Here is a 17,771-nt window from a genome sequence, read left to right as displayed (position 1 = left end):
ACTTAATGTTTTTGAAGAAAAAGAGAAACCATTTAAAATAATAATTTAAATTAAAACAATTTAAATGGAAATGAATAATAGCTGCAGAAGTTTAAGGCATAATATAAAAATAAAAAATAAGGAGAAACAAAGAACAAAGAGGAAGTCTGCTTGAATGTTTTTTCTATTTTTTTCTGTTTTTTTTAAATTTCTTAATCACTACATTAAATTTCACCTTTTGAATCCTCACATCAACCCTCACTTCAATGTAAAGGTTAAACAACAGCAATAATCAAGTTAATTTTTTTTAAAAAAGGTAAACTGCTACGTGTGTAATAAAATACATACATGCATATAAAAATGTTTTGGAAACCAACACTTACAAATGTGAGCATTTATTATAAGTCTGTTTATAATATAATATTTGAAGGCAAATATTTTTTGTCAGGGTATAAAGCTATACTTTACAGTTGTGTATGTTTCATATGTAATGCAAAATATATTCATTTTTTTTAGTTCCAAAGGTGTACCTGAGTACTAAGGGCTTTATTAGAAGCAGCCTGGTGGTTAAAAGATTACTTTTGAAACAAGCAATTTTTCAAAAAAACTTGCACCATTCATGTACCTTAAAGAGGTAAAGTAAAAGCACGGACAACCTATTTAAAATTGTTAAGGGCAGATTCATCCAGCAAGTTGTCATGATATAAGCTCTAAGATATGTGAAGAATGCAAGCATCCAATCCATGGCTTAATGTGCGGTCTCTTTGACTCAAAAACCTCCCCCCCCCCAAAAAAAACCGAGAGGCCCTCTAACTTAAAAATAAACAAAGTATCTGGCCTCACTCTTCCCTGTATATTTTAAAACAGAAGGCAGCATTCTTTCCTCTCAAGATACAACAGCAAAATGACAGGCGACCTTGAGCAATTTTCTACATGTCTTCAGCAGCTGCAATATTCAGTCAAGTTTTTTTTGTCATAGTTCATTCTATCTAACAGAATGATGTGAAGCAGTGTTTCTCAACGTTTGATGCTTGAAGGTGTGTGGACTTCAACTCCCAGAATTCCCCAGCTTTGCTAGTATGAGGTACTCGTTTTAAGAGCTTTGGTTTGTAATTTGACTCACTCTTTTTATACATGGTCAGTGATATAGAAAGATTGATCAACCTTCCAGTTATTAAGAAGATGAAAGCTAGTTCATACAGCACATTCATCAAGCTTTGGAAGCTAACACATGGTGGTAATTTGCACATGGGAACCGCCCTTCAGCAGACAGTACTACAGATGGAGCACTCAAATGAATTTAGCACAATGTCTTGGATAAAAAGAGACTCTTTCTTGCTAGAAGTAAAGGACAAGAAAACCATTAGCGTTATCCTCCTACCTGAAGGTCACACGTTGCTAAGAATTTGCTCTGGAGGTTGTGGACAATCTAGTTTTTCTGTCATGGTTCCGATAAACAGAAATCAGAACTCCGAGGCTTGTGAATTGGCTGCACCTAGGCTCATTGCAAAGTTGACATTTTCACTGAAAGTAAGTTGCATACAGTGGTGGGATTCAAATATGTGAACAACCGGTTCTCTGTGTGGATGGGCCTGGGCAACAAAAATTAGCTATCGGTTCTGCCGAAGTGGTGCGAACTAGCTGAATCTCACCACTGGTTGCATATATTTGCAAATCATATAAGACTGGATAACAATGTGGTGCAGATTCTTAGGGAAACTGCCTTTTAGTGAATCAAAACATGGTCCAGATGATGTGGTCTAGTTTGTTCTGGCTCAAATCAGCTCTCTGTAGAAACCAGGAAAAATTTATATTCCCACTCTTCAAAGTCATTATAACTAGATATAAACTGTAAAATATCTTTTCCTGAGAATTATACATCATATATATGTCAAAGAAGTTATTGGATATTGGAGTTAGCTTCACCTTCTCCTGAAAACATGAACCAATTCTTAATTCTAATCTATTTAAATATATATGATGCATACTAAGGTCATATGGTAATTTATGGTGTCCTTATAATCATGAAAAGCAATACCTTTCAAACTTTGAAGAGTCCAGTGGAAATGATGAAAATGATATTTACATATCCTGGAAGATGTTTACTATTTGTAACTACATGTGAGTAAGCACAGTGGAATAAAAAGACATAAGCATTAAAAATCTCTCTAAGTCCTATTTCAAAGTCACTACTAAAATGTGATCATTTAATTTACTTGATTTCTCTCAACTATAAAAATCAATGCATAGTAGTTTTTAATGGAGAGATGCATTTGGTTAACAGGATATTCTATATACATTTTTTGTGTCTTCTCCTATTATCGTCTAAACCAGGGGTGTCCAAGCTTGGACTTCAACTGCTGGTTTGGGAATTCTGGGGAATTGAAATCCACAAGTCTTAAAATTGCCAAGGTTGGACATTCCTGATCTAGACTATATAATAAAAGGCAAAAAAGAATTTATGTAATGAAAGATGCTATGACGGGAGCCAACGTTATTTAATAGTTAAGGTGTTAACTGACAACAGAGAAAGCCATGGTTATCTTCTTTCAGCAGACTCTATTCCAAAGCTCATGTGCAACCAGAGAGAAAATTAAAACTTGTTGCCAGCTGACAGTTGTTGTTTGCACAATAATTCAACATCCCTAAGAGTTAAATCTGGGAAAGAAGAGGTACTTGAAACTACACACATTGTAGTTTCATGTATATGTTCCTTCATATGCATGCACACACATTACACACACAGACTCAACAAACCACCAGAATGAGAAACCTATAGTGGCAAGTTGTTTGAGGACCAAAGTAAGGGTATTCAAGTCTGGAGGACTATCTCTCAAACAGCCTTCAGCGCTCAAATGTTAAACTGAACCGCTCATCCATTAAGCCTTCTACATGAAATAAAGAGAGGAGACTCTTGGATCAATTCAGAGAGGACTTTTGGATTCATTGAGCAAGCAAACAACGTACTATTGTTCAGAATGCAGGTAGTCCTCGACCTATGACCACAATTGAGCCCAAAATTTCCATTGCTAAGCAAAGCAGTTATTAAGTAACTTGCGCTCCATTTATGACTTTTTTTTTACAACAATTGCTAACAAATTACTGCAGTTGCTAAGCATATCTGGCTTCCCCTTGGTTTTCTTATTGGAAGCCAACTGGGAAGGTTATAAAAATGACCCTGGGACAGTGCAACTGTCATAAATACATGCCAGTTGCTAAAAACCCAAGTTTTGAACATGTGACTGTGGGAATTATGCAACAGTCCTAAGTGTGAAAACAGTCATAAGTCCCCTTTTTTCAATACCCTTGTAACTTCAAACGGTCACTAAACAAGATAAGTCGAGGACTGTGTGTAACACAGAATACTGTGAGGTGAACAGAGGAATGTTGAAAAATGTGGCTCTGATCATGCATATTTCTGACAGTCATAAATACTTGGAAAAATGGTTCCCAAATTATTTTTTCTTAGTCTCATGAATCTTACTTGCCAGTTCCTTCAGAAAAGAGTCTATATCCCCTTCCCTCCTCTTTTGAGATGCTAAGGAGCTATTTGTGATGATACTGGAGGGAACTGGATTATGGCATCATGTTGCATGTGTCTTTCCCCACTATCACCATGGATGCCCACCGAGTTTCCCAGATTAGCATGGACCACCATCACTGCCCCACCCGTTTTTTTTTTTTTCATTCAGAGATATATTCTCCACCTTTAAAAAGGAGTTGGTCTTCTACTTTCCATCGATTCACATTTAACAGTTTGGTATTTCCACTTGAGAACACCATAGTATTTGACTGAAGAAATGGAAGGTAAATAATGAAAGGAAATCTAAATCGCATATACAGGTGGTCCTCAACTTACAACAGTTCATTTAGTGACCATTCAAAGCTACAACGGCACTGAGAAAAGTGACTTAGGACCATTTTTCATACTTATATTTGTAGCATCCCCTTGGTCACGTGATCAAAATTCAGATGCTTGGCAACTGGATAGTATTTATGTCAGTTGCAGTGTCCAGGGGTCATGTGATCAACTTTGGTAACCTTCTGACAACAAAGTCAGTGGGGAAACCAGATTCACTTAACAACAATGTTACAGCTGCAATGATTCACTTAACAACTGTGGCAAGACAGGTTGTAAAATGAGGTAAATGTCACTTGACAAATGTTTCATTTAGCAACATACATTTTGGGCTCAATTTTTGATTGTACGTTGAGGACTACCAGTACTTTTTTGTCCTTGCTATTACTTAGCACTGAAGTAGATTTAAAATACAGCTCCCAGAGTCAGAGAAGTAAACCAATATTCTAATTCATTTTGACATATAGGCGCACTCTTTGTATTTTATTTATTTAGGAAATTTATCTAGCCACCCTAGGCAAATAACTCTGCGTGACTTGCAGACTTGCCCAGCAAATACTCTTCTAGAAAATAAATTTTTAAAAAAGGAAAAGAAAAAAAAGTACATGTATTCATATTCAACAGACGGTTCTTTTAAAACGTCTGTTCTTAACACAAATGGAATACATAATGTCAACTGCTCCACCTATTGACATTTTAGTAGAATGAGTATATGAAATATATATCTATATCTATCTATACACAGACACACAAACACAAACATCCTTATGCATTTTCTGTGTTTTGTATTCACCATGTTAAAAACTAGGGATATCCAGGGAGTCAAAAAGGTTAAGAATGAAATACCTAAAAACATGTAAAAAAAAAAGAGATGCAGTTTTGAACCTGTAACCATGAACTTCTGATTTTTTTTAAACTCTCCCCTCAATGGACAGCTGTGCCGGAAACTTATGAGGAATCATAAAATGGAACAATCATCATGTGGTTTGATATAATCACAAATCAATTGATCTGAGCATAAGTTTGATAACAGAATCAAGTGTGTTTATGATAAAGTAATTTTAAATGTGTGTAAGTGTTCTCTTTTTCAGTATCTATAATTAGTTAACTGGCATGGAAAACAAAAGCACATATTCTCCTTCAGAAAAGCTTGCCTGCTGCTATTGTTAAGATACTGTACATTCTTACCTTTACGCCTATAATTTACATCTATAATTTAAAATATTATCACTACATTATAAATATTAAAATGGAAAATACTTCGATAAAATGTGTGTAAAAAGAACTAAACCACAGTGCATACAAAAAATACATAGAAAAAATTAAAAGAACAAACCTGCATCTATCATAAATGATATGTAAGAACGAATCTTTAAATTATTTTGATAAAATGGCAATACAGAAGATGAAAGACTGTATATATCTTCAAGAAACTGATGATTAGTTATACCAGGTTGTTATATAACCTCCGGAATAAGTGCATGTAGGCTTTGTTCAATGTCTGTTCAAAGTTACAACAATGATAAATAAGTAACTTTGCAACCAGGCCTTGAATTTACAACCTTTGCAGGTCTGTAAGGCAAAAGAAAACTGGAGTAAGATTATAAGCACCATCACAGTTTCACTTAGTAACTGCTTCACTTAATGACTAAACTGCCAGTCCCATTTGTGGTTGCTATAGGAGGATTACCGGTACTTTAATGTGAGAATTATTTAAAATTTCTTCCACAATTCTTATTCCAGTTACTTTACTTTTTCCTCTATTTTTAAATTTATTACTTTTGTCTGTCAGTACATTTTGAACAAGGGAGTAGAAAGAGTGCTCTAAGCAATCTATTCTTTAGTTGTATTTCCTAATTTTATTTTTGTGTCTGAAGCAGATAATTGGAAGCCACATGGCTTATTTTTTAAAAGTAGCATATTACTATTACAATAAATAAAAAGCATCTACTGTATATTCACAAAGAACTTCCAAACTTTCGGTAGCTGTTGGGTTCCCTGGAAGAATTGACATTATGGTGCCATTTGTATGTTAGAAATGTATCTATATAGTAATATCTAGCCTAATGAAGAGAAGGACTATGGGTGACATGATAGCAGTGTTCCAGTATTTAAGGGGCTGCCACAGATAAGAGGGAATCAAGCTATTTTCCAAAGCGCCTGAAGGCAGGACAAGAAGCAATGGATGGAAACTAATCAAGGAGAGATTCAACCTAGAAATAAGGAGAAATTTCCTGAAAGTGATAACAATCACCCAATGAACAGATTACCTTACGAAGTTATAGGTGCACCATCATTGCAGGTTTTTAAGAAGAGATGGGACAACTATTTGTCTGAAATGTTATAGGGTCTCCTGCTTTGGCAGGGCAGGAGTTGGACTAGAAGACTCCAAGGTGCTGGCCAACTCTGTTATTCTGTATTCTGTATATTTTTCAAAGCCCACATTCATTTTTACAAGCTCCCCAAGAGAATAAATGAGAGAGAAAGCATTAATGGTTTATAACACAAGAGACACATATTTGTGGCAGAATGCTAAGACAGATAAATTGGCTAAAAATAAGGCTAAAACTCAATTTCACAGAAGAAAATAAGATATCAGAGTCAGTCAAGAAGCTCTGCTGAGTTGTTTCAGAAGTGGGAAGTGAATGTGAAGAGTTATCAAGGCTGTGTTCTGACAAGGCTATTCCTAGGATAGCTTCTGAAAATGTCATCAAACAAGAATAAATTTCTGCCTGTTTACCCTCTCCTTAAAATTTCTGCCTGTTTACTCCTCCCTAAAAAATCTTGATCACAGGGAATATGCAAGCTATGACTTTACATTCTTTGTCTCCTTACACACCTGGGCCCCTACAATTTTCATTCACTCTTTCCCATAATATGCCAGATCCCTTTCCCTTGAACAGGCTAACAGGGCAGAAACCTCCACATATAATGGAAGCAAATTACCATCTGCTTGCCTTTCCGAAAACAGAAATTCCTAGGAAATAGGAGATAAAGGAAATACTTGATCACTTTCATTTGAAAGGCATCTGGGCAAGTTAAAATGAAAACGGTAAGCTAGTAGGCTAATAGATCATCAGTCGGGGTTACATAAAAATAAGGATTTTTATGGTATTTTTAACAACAGCTCCAGGGAAGCCAAGTCTAAAGTTAGTGAGAACTAACTAAAGTTAGTGAGTTAGTTAATCCCTTTGTTCCAAAACTTGCTCCAAACGTACTTCAGCTTAAAAATATATAAGCTGTCTCCATTTCTTGATTTTTTTTAAAAAAAGTGTTAAAGTTGCTTGAGGAAAACTGCAAATGAATTGGAAGAAAGTTGAATTGCTGACCTTAAAAAAGCCCTGAGGGTTGGGTGAGAAAATAATACAAAACATCTGAGTCAGTTCTGCATGGAATTTCCCTGAAAAGCTATCCTGAAGCCCGAAGGTAGCTTAAAAGGAAGCAGATATAGCACATGATATGAGAAAATGTGGGGAATTGGGAAGGTAACCCAACATAGGATATAAACGAGATAAGGCAGGAGTTTGTAGTTCAGGATGCACAATGTTCAGTGAAAAAGAGATTCACAAATTTAAAGTCTATACCAGGGGTCTGCAACCTTGAAACTTTAAGACTTGTGGACTTCAGCTCCCAGAATTCCTCAGACAGCTATGCTGGCTGAGGAATTCTGGGAGCTAAAGTCCACAAGTCTTAAAGTTGTCAAGGTTGCAGACCCCTGGTCTACACCATCATAATCAACTAAGAAATGGCAGTTGCATATCCTAATGCAGCTTCCATGATTTTGTATCTTAACCCCAAATCCTGATACTAAGAATACCCTATAGCAGGGGTCTCGCAAACTTGGCAACTTTAAGAATGTTGGGACTTCAACTCCCAGAATTCCTATGCTGCTGAGGAATTCTGGGAGTTGAAGTCTACAAGTTTGGAAACCTCTGCCCTATAGAAACGTGTGCGATTCTTGCTTTTTTTTTTTTGCCTGTGCTTGTGATGAGGGTTTGACAAAGCTGTCTTTACTTTTGACCTGATATTATTCAAATTAACTATAAGAGATCAGCAATTTTGGTAATGGAGATCCTAAGTGCACTGAATTCTCTGAAGACATTCATTGTGCATTAGGCATAGATATCCAGGAATAAATAACAGGATTATTTCTCTATCTGAAAATTTGTTTCTACGTGGATTCTGTATGTTAACTATGTGCAGATTTAATTTTCATCTAATAGCTCCAATTATAAAGAGTACATGTATCTGATCACAAACCTTCAGCATATCACTGATATTAAAGGTATATAAAAAGTCTTTATTTCAGAGGATTTAAATAGCACTTGATTGGGCAGAGATGTCAGCTAATCCCAGTAGTTCAAAAAGAGGTCCTTTAACATAAATATTGGAGAAAAATACACAGTAGAATAAAAAAAATAGTACTATATTAAGGGTAAAAATAAATGTTTTGATGGTTTGGTGTAGCTGGGTGACCTTGGAGCCAGTCGCTTTTTGTCTGTCCAACCTATCTTGCAGAGTTGTTGCTGTGGGGAAAATAGAAGTATTTTATATGTTTGCCACCTTGAGTTAAGTATAGAGTAATGAAGGCAGGATTGTTTTTTTAAAAAAATCTAATAAAGTATTGAATAATCAGAGTCAATCATATGTCATAAGGATTGCATCATGACACTACTTCAAGAGCCTTTTCATATTACGCTTCCATGATAGCAAATTTGATTCAATTAACAATATGGCATTCAGGTGAATAGTTGAAATTTGGGACAAATTTTTATTATTCCATTTTTAGTAGCATAATTCAATTTAATAGCATAATTTAAATTGCTAAATGAATATATGATTTAAAATGCACTATATATTGAATATACACATTAAGTCCTCCCCCCAAATTCAAACAACTCAGTGAATTAAAAATGCTTTCCAAACATCTTTTAATTTTTTTTTAAAAAAATACTATTTAGAATCTGAAATTTGGAAAGAATTTTCTTCCATTGATTTTTATCATCAGATAATCTCAGCAGTGAGGATTGTCGGTCCTTCCATTGCTCAACTATTGCCAAACTAGAGCCAGAGTACAGTAATAGGTTTTCTAGGCCTAGGACCCTGGTTTCCGCCAGGATCAAAGAGTTTAAAGCAGGGGTGTCCAACCTTGACAACTTGTGGACAACTTGTGGACCTATAATGGCTGGGGAATTTTGGGAGTTGAAGTCTGCAAGTCTTAAAGTTGTCAAGGGTACACCCCTCCCCCACTTTAAAATATTAGGTTATAGATCAGTGATGGCGAACCTTTTAGAGACCGAGTGCCCAAATTGCAACCCAAAACCCACTTATTTATCGTAAAGTGCCAGGGCTGCATCAGCATTGTGGTGCCCTCGGGGGCGGGGTGGGCATGGCCCACTGGGTGGGTGTGGCTGCAGTGGTCATGACAGATTGGGTGAGCGTGGCCAAGGCCTATCTCTCACCATCTCTGGAACATCCCCGGGGGCCAACGCCGCTTGCTCGCTCACTTCCTGCCCTGTCGCTTCCAAAGGCCATGTGCTCGCTACTCTGGCAAACTCTGCTGGGGTAACGGTGTGCATGCCTACAGAGAGGACTCTGAGTGCTGCTTCTGGCATGCGTGCCATAGGTTTGCCACCACTGTTATAGATTATTTACAGTAATATTTAGATGCTAATTTCTTATTCTCCCAATTAGCCATTTTAAACAAGTGTTCCAAACTGAACAATAATACATCTGTCTATCTTTATAGACAGTAAAGGAAAACTGAGCTTAGCATTAACAGATTTGAGAGGGCAGTATATGCTGATTGTATGTCTCTGTGAAATTGCTGATTACTTGCAAGAGGATCATGTTTGATACATAGTTGGAAAAATATAAACTTTGGTTTATTAAGTTACTTGAACAAATGGACTAGAGTTTGCCTGTCACTTGAATTAAGCATAAAGGAGAAAAAAGCCTGTTCTTTTCTTAACCCTGTTCAATGTATTTTCTAAGTTCAAAAGTACTAAGAAATACTTTTTGTCTCTCAGCATTTGAAAGGTTGCTATAGTCTCAGTTAACATCTTTATTCCCTACTCCTTCTTCAAATTGCTTTTAGAAATGACTCCCACACACGTTTTATTGTATTTTACATTTATTTTGTTGGATTTATAGTCTGCCTTTTGCATAGCAGCTCACAACAGTGATAGATTTATCTGTCATTTAATTGTCCACATACTAAGAGGGTGCACAAAATGAAGGAACATGTTTTCTAAGATTTTTTTTTTTTTAATGAGAAGCTCTGGTAAAAGGATAACTGAAACAACCACATACTGTAAGTGAGCATAACTAAAAAAAACCAACAATAATTTTGCTTCAGCCCAGCCCATGAATAATGTTAACTTAAAAAAAAAAAATCTCTGTAGCTAAGATTTGATAAGCATATTAGCCAATAATATAGCAAGCAAGGGATCTAGTCTTGTTGTTTGGAACCATTTTGAATTTAAGGGAAAAATGATTCAGAGCTAGATCTAAGTATATTATTTTTACTCATGTTAGATGTATTACTCTGGGAAAAAAGGCAACAAGGAGAGGTGCTACACTGGGCTGATGCATCTGCACACAAATAGTCAAGTATAACTTTGTAAGTTGATTTCAAACTTTATGCTCCCAACTTAAAGAGAAGTGGAATCTCCCTCCCTCTTCTTTAAGCTAGACCTTGGGAAAATATTGCCTATATATTAATATATTAGCACTGCCCGCTGTTCTTAATAAGAAATATTCAAGATCATCTTCCACAAATTTTTAATCACTAACAATATTGACTTATTTCCCCCTTTTTTGCAAATGGCTGTCATTTTTAACACTTTTAGTCCTTTATTATACATTAGGATCAAATATAATGGACAGACCATTTTTCAGGATATATATTCTTCTCTTCTAAAATGTCTGTGAACAATATCACTAAATGGCTTAGTCTTTGCCTTAATAATTGGGTAGAATCAACAAGTTTCCCATGCTTTTTTGCTTAAGTCTGAGCGTTACAAAAGTTGTGCCAAGCTTGGATTTTTAATCCTTCTTCATAGTCATGCTAAAGTTTCTTTGCTGGCAAAGACTAAAATAATCTGTAATATCATAGTTATGTTTCTGTGTATGGGTGCAATGTTAATTCCTTCCCACCGTTATTTATGCAAGTGAATTTTATTAAGAATCTTTGGAATTCATAAAACATTTTATTTTATACACAAACATACAGTAGGTCTCTCCATCCCTCTTAGAAATTAGCAGCATTATCAAAATCTAAAATCCATAAACTCTCAGAAAGACATAGATTTTTGTTTAAACAACTGAGGCACAATCAATCGGGCAGTTTTTCTGTACACACTTAAGTAATTTCCATTTATCTCTGAAAGACTTGACAGATGTAAATTCTCCAACCAGATTGTACTTTTGAATGTTTACATATAGCACTGACTTTCCACATCATCACCAATTTATCTGCAGGTTGCAATGCGGTTTGGGGGGGATGTTTTTGGTTTATTTTTTGACAGTACTATATGAAACAAATAAAAAGTATAAAATATAAGCAACAATGAGGTGATCTCCCATATGAGCTAGAAAACATGCACTTATTTTAGCGTATAAGTCCAACATCCCCTTCATCAGAAACTTAGGAAAAGAAGACCCACTGCTTTCACAACATTTAAAAGGATGATTGTATCCATTTAAAATATACATTTTTGGCCAATCACATTGGATTTGGATCACAATTCTTAAACAAGTTAACATCTTCTATCTATACCTTCAAGTTAAGCATAAATATCCGGTGCAAATCTAAGCATAACTTGACAACACTAAATGCCCTCAAGTCTTAAAAAGAATTAGTGAGTTTTCTTCATGGCCATTTTCACTTGCATTTCATATAAATATCATTATTTGGACATTTAAAATCAATTTAATCTGCTTTCAGGCACTGTTCGTGGAATATGCATAGCTATTCCTATATTCCAATAGCTTAATGCACTTTGTGATTCGCTAGATCCAAAAACAGAACACGAAAACACAGACATTATTCTTGACAGGACATGCCACTTCATTTTTGATCACTACTTATTCACCTCAGCATAGTTAAGAGACATATGTCTATGGTGATTCTCAGGTCATGGTTGTCCCAAAAGTGCTTTTTCAAGAGGCAACTGGACTTTCTTTTTTTTTTCTCTTTGAAGATGTTTCGCTACTCATCCAAGAAGCTTCTTCAGCTTCTTCGCTTCCCCACCATCCAGTCAGAGCTGAAGAAGCTTCTTGGATGAGAAGCAAAACGTCTTCAAAGAAAAACAAGAAAGTCCAGTTGCCTCTTGAAAATGCACTTTTGGGTTGAGAGACTTACTTTATTTTAAACAAGATGATGATATTGCATTCTAATTGTATCATAACAGTAAACATATTTTACAGAAGCTGCAGGATTTTAAATAGAAAATTGTCATTTCATTTATTGGTGAGACATGAATGTCAGAATTTGATCATGAGATTGGTAGATCATGTTTACAATTCATTACAATATTATCATTATAAATAATAAGTAGCCCTAATTTCAAATTAAGGCTCACTTTCATCCATTTCATTGGAGTTAAGCTTTACACTAGCTCAGGAATTCTGGGAGTTGAAGCCCACAAGTCATAAAAAGACCATCATTCCCCACCCCTTCTTTACACGGTACAAATTATTTTCACTATTTAACTAGCTGTCCAGAGATAGAAACTTCCAAAGATTCTTGCCAATCTATCACAAGATTTCATAAAACCAGAAAACGAATAAGGAGAAGTTTAAAATTTACTTGTCATGGTTATAACTAACTTACATATATTAATCTAGAGAGATTAGACAGGAGGGTTGGCACTTCATCATTAGACATCCGTATGCAATTAATTCCCCACTGTAGAATTTGATATTTCATTATTTGAAAAAGCTGTAATTGAATTATGTTTTAATGTTTTCTGGCACGGCTGAAAAATTTGACAATCAAACCATGAGCGAGATGCAAAGTCAATCGGTATTTCTATCTGTTCATTAGATGGGAACCAACAAACAGCCACATTCTTTCTTGTAATATATGCTAATTTTAGTTTCCTGATTACATTTCCTACTAAGACATAATAATTATAGACAAAGGAAGGAATCAAAAGCCCATTCAAGAGAACCCAGACTGGATGAGATGTAGGATTAAGGCTTTCACAAATAGCTTCAATGACAAGACATAATGGACCACTACAATGGCCATAGCTGCATAGCAACATTCTTAATAATATGTGCTAATTCTAGCTGGAGTTGGGTTGTCATCTGACAGGGATTGTAGATCATTTTATAGCAGCTCTAGCAATGCTTAGAAATAATTGCATCCAGCCCAAACTGCATTTGCAGCAAAGCTCAGGGCAACACTGTTAATGTCACTGTCCCCTTTTGGTGCTTCAGAATAGCTACGGCTTGCTCATGAGTCACACCTTCCAAAGACTGCCCATTAACAGCTAAAATCTGATCACCACGCTTCAGTCTGCCATCATCTGCAGCTGCCCCCTGGAAAGAAAAAAAAAACAAATCAGACCAGAAGCAATACACATCATCAGCCAAGCAATGTTTTGAGGCTAAAATAGTAGATAACAAATTATAGGGAACATGGAGATGACAGAACTGCTTTAGGATGACTTTCTTCAACCATTTGGGATATATTGGAATTACAGTTCCAACAAAATGCCTAGTCCAGGGGTAGGCAACCTTGGCTCTTTTATGACTCTTTTATGCAGGCTCAGGAATTCTGGGAATTGAAGTCCACGAGTCATAAAAGAGCCAAGGTTGCCTACCCCTGACCTAGTCAGTGGGATTAATTTAATGCTAGATCATGTGATACTAAGTTGAAAAGGCTAAACTGGAGGGTTCTTGGTTGGGAAAGCTTCTCTGCATTCAAAACTTTATCTTTTTATATTCACATTTACATTGTATAGCTAACTTGGCAATTCTGACATGATTATCTCCCTCAAAGAAAATGATACATTGGTATGCATGGATCTAATCACAGAGGCTCACATATACATTGTGTACTGAAACTGGGAACAGATGGTGCAAACTGTCTTTAAAAAGTAACAAAAACATCAGCTATGAGAACTCAAAATGCTGATGGTTAGCCCTTCTAAATGGAAGTCAGTACTTATTTTACTTATATGAGTCATGGCAACCGGACTTCTTTTCTTGAAGAAGCTACTTGGATGAATAGCGAAACCAAACTAAAAACCACAAAAGAAATCCAGTGCCATTATGTAATTTCTAGACAACTTAATCTGGATAACTGAGATTCTTCATCAACTATACTTATTTTTAATTGTATGGAATTAAATAAATTCCTGACATAACAAGTGAACATTTCTGGATTGCCCAGATTCTACTGTTTTTCTCCTTTTTCTTTTCCAAGTACTTTTTCCCCCGATTATGGACAGGACAATAGCTTCCCTTATCTCACATCTCATAATTTATGTCAAGACACATCTGTATAGGAAAAAACCCTGTTCCCATTTTTAATGTTGCACACCACCATACCATAGCAAAGGGAAAAATATTAATAAGTGTATGATACTGTACTTGTCTACTCAGATAACTATGCAATAAAATAGTAAAACATGCCCACCAGAAGGAAGAAGCAAGGAGAAGTTAAAAGGCTTTTGATTATGATCTTCAAATTATTTGCTTGTCTTTGGTTCATTTTAAATTTGAGATATTTTAAATGAACTGTATTAAATTAACACGATTTGCCCCATTTATGTTCACTGCTCATTGAGTAAATTCATTCTGAGCACAGTATTTAGGGGGGGATAAGCCAATATAATTACAACCATTACAATGTATTACAACCATTCATTTAGCAACTTTTCAAGGTTACAACAGGGCCAAAAAAATGTGGTCCTCACATTTACGACTGTTGCAGGATGACCACGGTCACCTGATCAAAATTTGGGCACTTGGCTGCCAGGATGCATTTACAATGGTTGCAATGTCCCAGGGTCATGTGATCCCTATTTATGACCTTTCTAGTTGGTTTCCAACAAGCAAAATCAATGGTGGGAGGTGGAATTGCTTAAGGACTGTGTGGTTCACTTAACTGCAGTGATCTGCTTAACAACTATGGCATAAACTATTATAAAATTAGGCGTGATTCCATTAACCACCACCTTGCTTAACAACGGAAATTATGGTGTCGATTGTGGTTGTAAATCAAGGACTATCTTCAGTTTTCTCGTAAGATCAGACTAGGCCTCTGCCTGATTTTCCATGACATAAGTAAGTAGTCCCTATCCTAGGTTTTAGTTGAGTGTTTGGCTGATCTTCAGTGACATTTGTTTTCTTCATAATGCCTACTAATTTATGTAATTTGTATATTTTAATGAGTTGCAGTATGTTCTTTTGTTATATTATTTTATTATTTTACTCTTCATATTAAGAAAGAAACATTAATTTTTCAGTGTCCTATTGGAAAGGCATGCCATTTGAGTCTGATTAAGTAAATAAGCAAATCAACTAAAGTAAACTGATTAGGAATATTTGTAGTTTGTAGTAAAATAATATGGGATTTTTTTCTGCCTGAATAAATAACAACCTATGCAGGGTCAAGAGTTTTCAGTGGTAAAAATTAAGTGGTGATTAATAACATGTTCCTGCTCCAGTCTGAACTAATTCCTTCTGCAACTCTTCCTTAAAATTTGCACAATACTTCCACACGTAGCATGGCCCTTTAAATGAAGCTTTTAATAGCGTAGAGGCATGTGGCCAATATTTAGAATATAAACAGACTCAAAGGGTTCACTACTTTCTCCCAAAAGCTGATAACTGATTTAAGGATAATATTCACTTCAATTAAACCAGTGGTTCTCAACCTGTGGGTCGGGACCCCATTTGGGGTCGAACGACCATTTCACGGGGGTCGCCAAACAAGGCTGTCCGCCATTTTTTCCCCCTTTTCTTTGGCCACGCCCCTGGCACCTGGTGATGTATAAGTGGTTGGGGGTCACCACAACATGGGGAACTGTATTATGGGGTCGCAGCATTAGAAAGGTTGAGAACCACTGAATTAAACTATTGAAAAAAAACGCAAGGGAGGTTGTTTCAGTTTTCTATATATTATTGTAATATACAAATAAAGTCCAATTTTCCCCCCACTCATCAAAAGAGTGAGTCACATTGAATATCAATGCAAAGGGCCATTTCAAAGTAATGTTTGAGAGTACCTTTGCAAAAATGGTCTTGACATATATAGGGAGGTCTCCTTGTGGACTTCCGAAGCCTCCTACGATGCTAAAGCCCAATCCATCCGAGCCTTTCTCCAACACAATGATTTTAGGTTGAGGTGCTCTTAAAAACAAAACAGGAAACACCCATTAATACATTGCTTATTTAATATGAAGAAAAACAGCATCACTTATAGCTGTCTCATTCCATCAGAGCAATGGCTGTCTTCCACTGCTTTTGCCTATTTTGTTAATGACTCCCAAGCTTAAGATCTTTTAGCCCTGGAAGCTCTTGATGGGAGATAATAAAGTATGGATTCCATAATTCATCCTCCCAGGAATTAGCTATGTGCTTGCAATAATGCTGTCAAATCCCACCCACCCCCGGCAATACTTCTCTATCTTTATTTTCAATGGCTGAAATCACAAAATATAACATTTCCCATAACTGAAAATGTTACGTACTACTGTTCTCTGCAGCTATTGCTACTGTTAGAATTCATGAAACAAAGAATGCATAGCACTTAAACGCTACAGGTCAGGAATACATAAGTTTTCTAATTTGACCGAAACATTTGTTTGGTGAGGTAATTGTTTTTGACAGAAAGCTTTAGCATAATTCACCTACTTCCTTTTTTCCTGGCCAGATGCCCTCCAGATCTGTTGGGAGTACAAGGAAGTCTGGAGAAGACAGAGTTAGTTTTATGTGGAGAACTAGTTAAGAGAGATGTGGAACTAGATATAAGCAGGCTGGGTGGCATCATAGTTTAGGATTAATTCCATCACAAGGATGGTGTGATGGAATGTAGTTTGGATTCCCAGGAGGGAGGGTGTGCATTCCAGAGATGCAAAAGACAACTCAGTTCAGATAGTTTGTGTGTGAGAGAGTGAAGATGGCTACTCCTTAATAGTTCCCAGAGTATATGCTTTAGTGGAGTGGTACTTTGCTTTAATTTGGCAAGATTCTACCTAAGGGTGAGTAACAATGAAGAAATCTATTTGGGAGAATCACATCATTTATTTGTTGGGTTTTTGGAGCTTGGCAGATGGCAGGTTTCATGGAGAAACATGGTATACACAGACAGAATCATTCCAAACAGGATGCAGCAACAAGCTAGTGCTCTGCCTTGAATGCCTCCTAGCTAAAAGCACTTCATGAAGAACAGGGTAATGCTAGAAGACAGCTTGAATACCCAGCTTAATAATGGTACATGCTATTTGGGAATTACTGCCACTAGAGTAAACAACTTGAGCGACATGACCATATTTCCAGTCATAAATTCCTGCAACAAAGATGTAGAGATAGGTATTTATGTTTATTTAACTAGGAAGATAGTAACAAGAACAATCTCCATGGGCCTCATGCCTAAATGAAGCAACAATAGAAACAAGAACTCAGCAAAGTACTGTTCCTAAAGCTTTGACATGCATCTGATTAGCAGAAACTAAGAATTGGAACAATTCTCTTCTACACCGGGGTGTCCAACCTTTGTAACTTTAAGACTTGTGGACTTCAACTCCCAGAATTCCCCAGCCAACATTGCTGGCAGGGGAATTCTGGGAGTTGAAGTCCATAGGTCTTAAAGTTGCCATGGCTGGACACCACTGTTCTAGGCAAAATAATTGAACAAGAAAGTGCTTGGCAAAAGATTGCCAAGTATCTTGAAGAAAGATGTATTTCAAATGCA

General features: G+C 36.2%; 1 protein-coding gene across 4 annotated transcripts in view; it reads right to left on the bottom strand.

The window, feature by feature from the left end:
- Nucleotides 1-9,953: 9,953 nt before the first annotated feature.
- Nucleotides 9,954-17,771, bottom strand: part of PATJ (PATJ crumbs cell polarity complex component) — a 160,233-nt gene continuing 152,415 nt past the window's right edge. For all 4 annotated transcript variants that reach the window (XM_039339052.1, XM_039339049.1, XM_039339051.1 and 1 more), the window contains 2 exons: nt 16,084-16,207; nt 9,954-13,387 (listed from right to left, as the gene is read on the bottom strand). In XM_039339052.1, the coding sequence (XP_039194986.1) occupies nt 13,241-13,387; nt 16,084-16,207 (271 nt within the window). In that variant the 3' untranslated portion in view covers nt 9,954-13,240. The remainder of the gene's footprint in view (nt 13,388-16,083; nt 16,208-17,771) is intronic.

Source organism: Crotalus tigris, unplaced genomic scaffold (genome assembly GCF_016545835.1).
Source record: "Crotalus tigris isolate CLP2741 ecotype Arizona unplaced genomic scaffold, ASM1654583v1 scf7180000017729.2337069, whole genome shotgun sequence".
Classification (NCBI taxonomy): Eukaryota; Metazoa; Chordata; class Lepidosauria; order Squamata; family Viperidae; genus Crotalus; species Crotalus tigris.
This window is presented reverse-complemented; position numbering and strand designations above follow the sequence as displayed.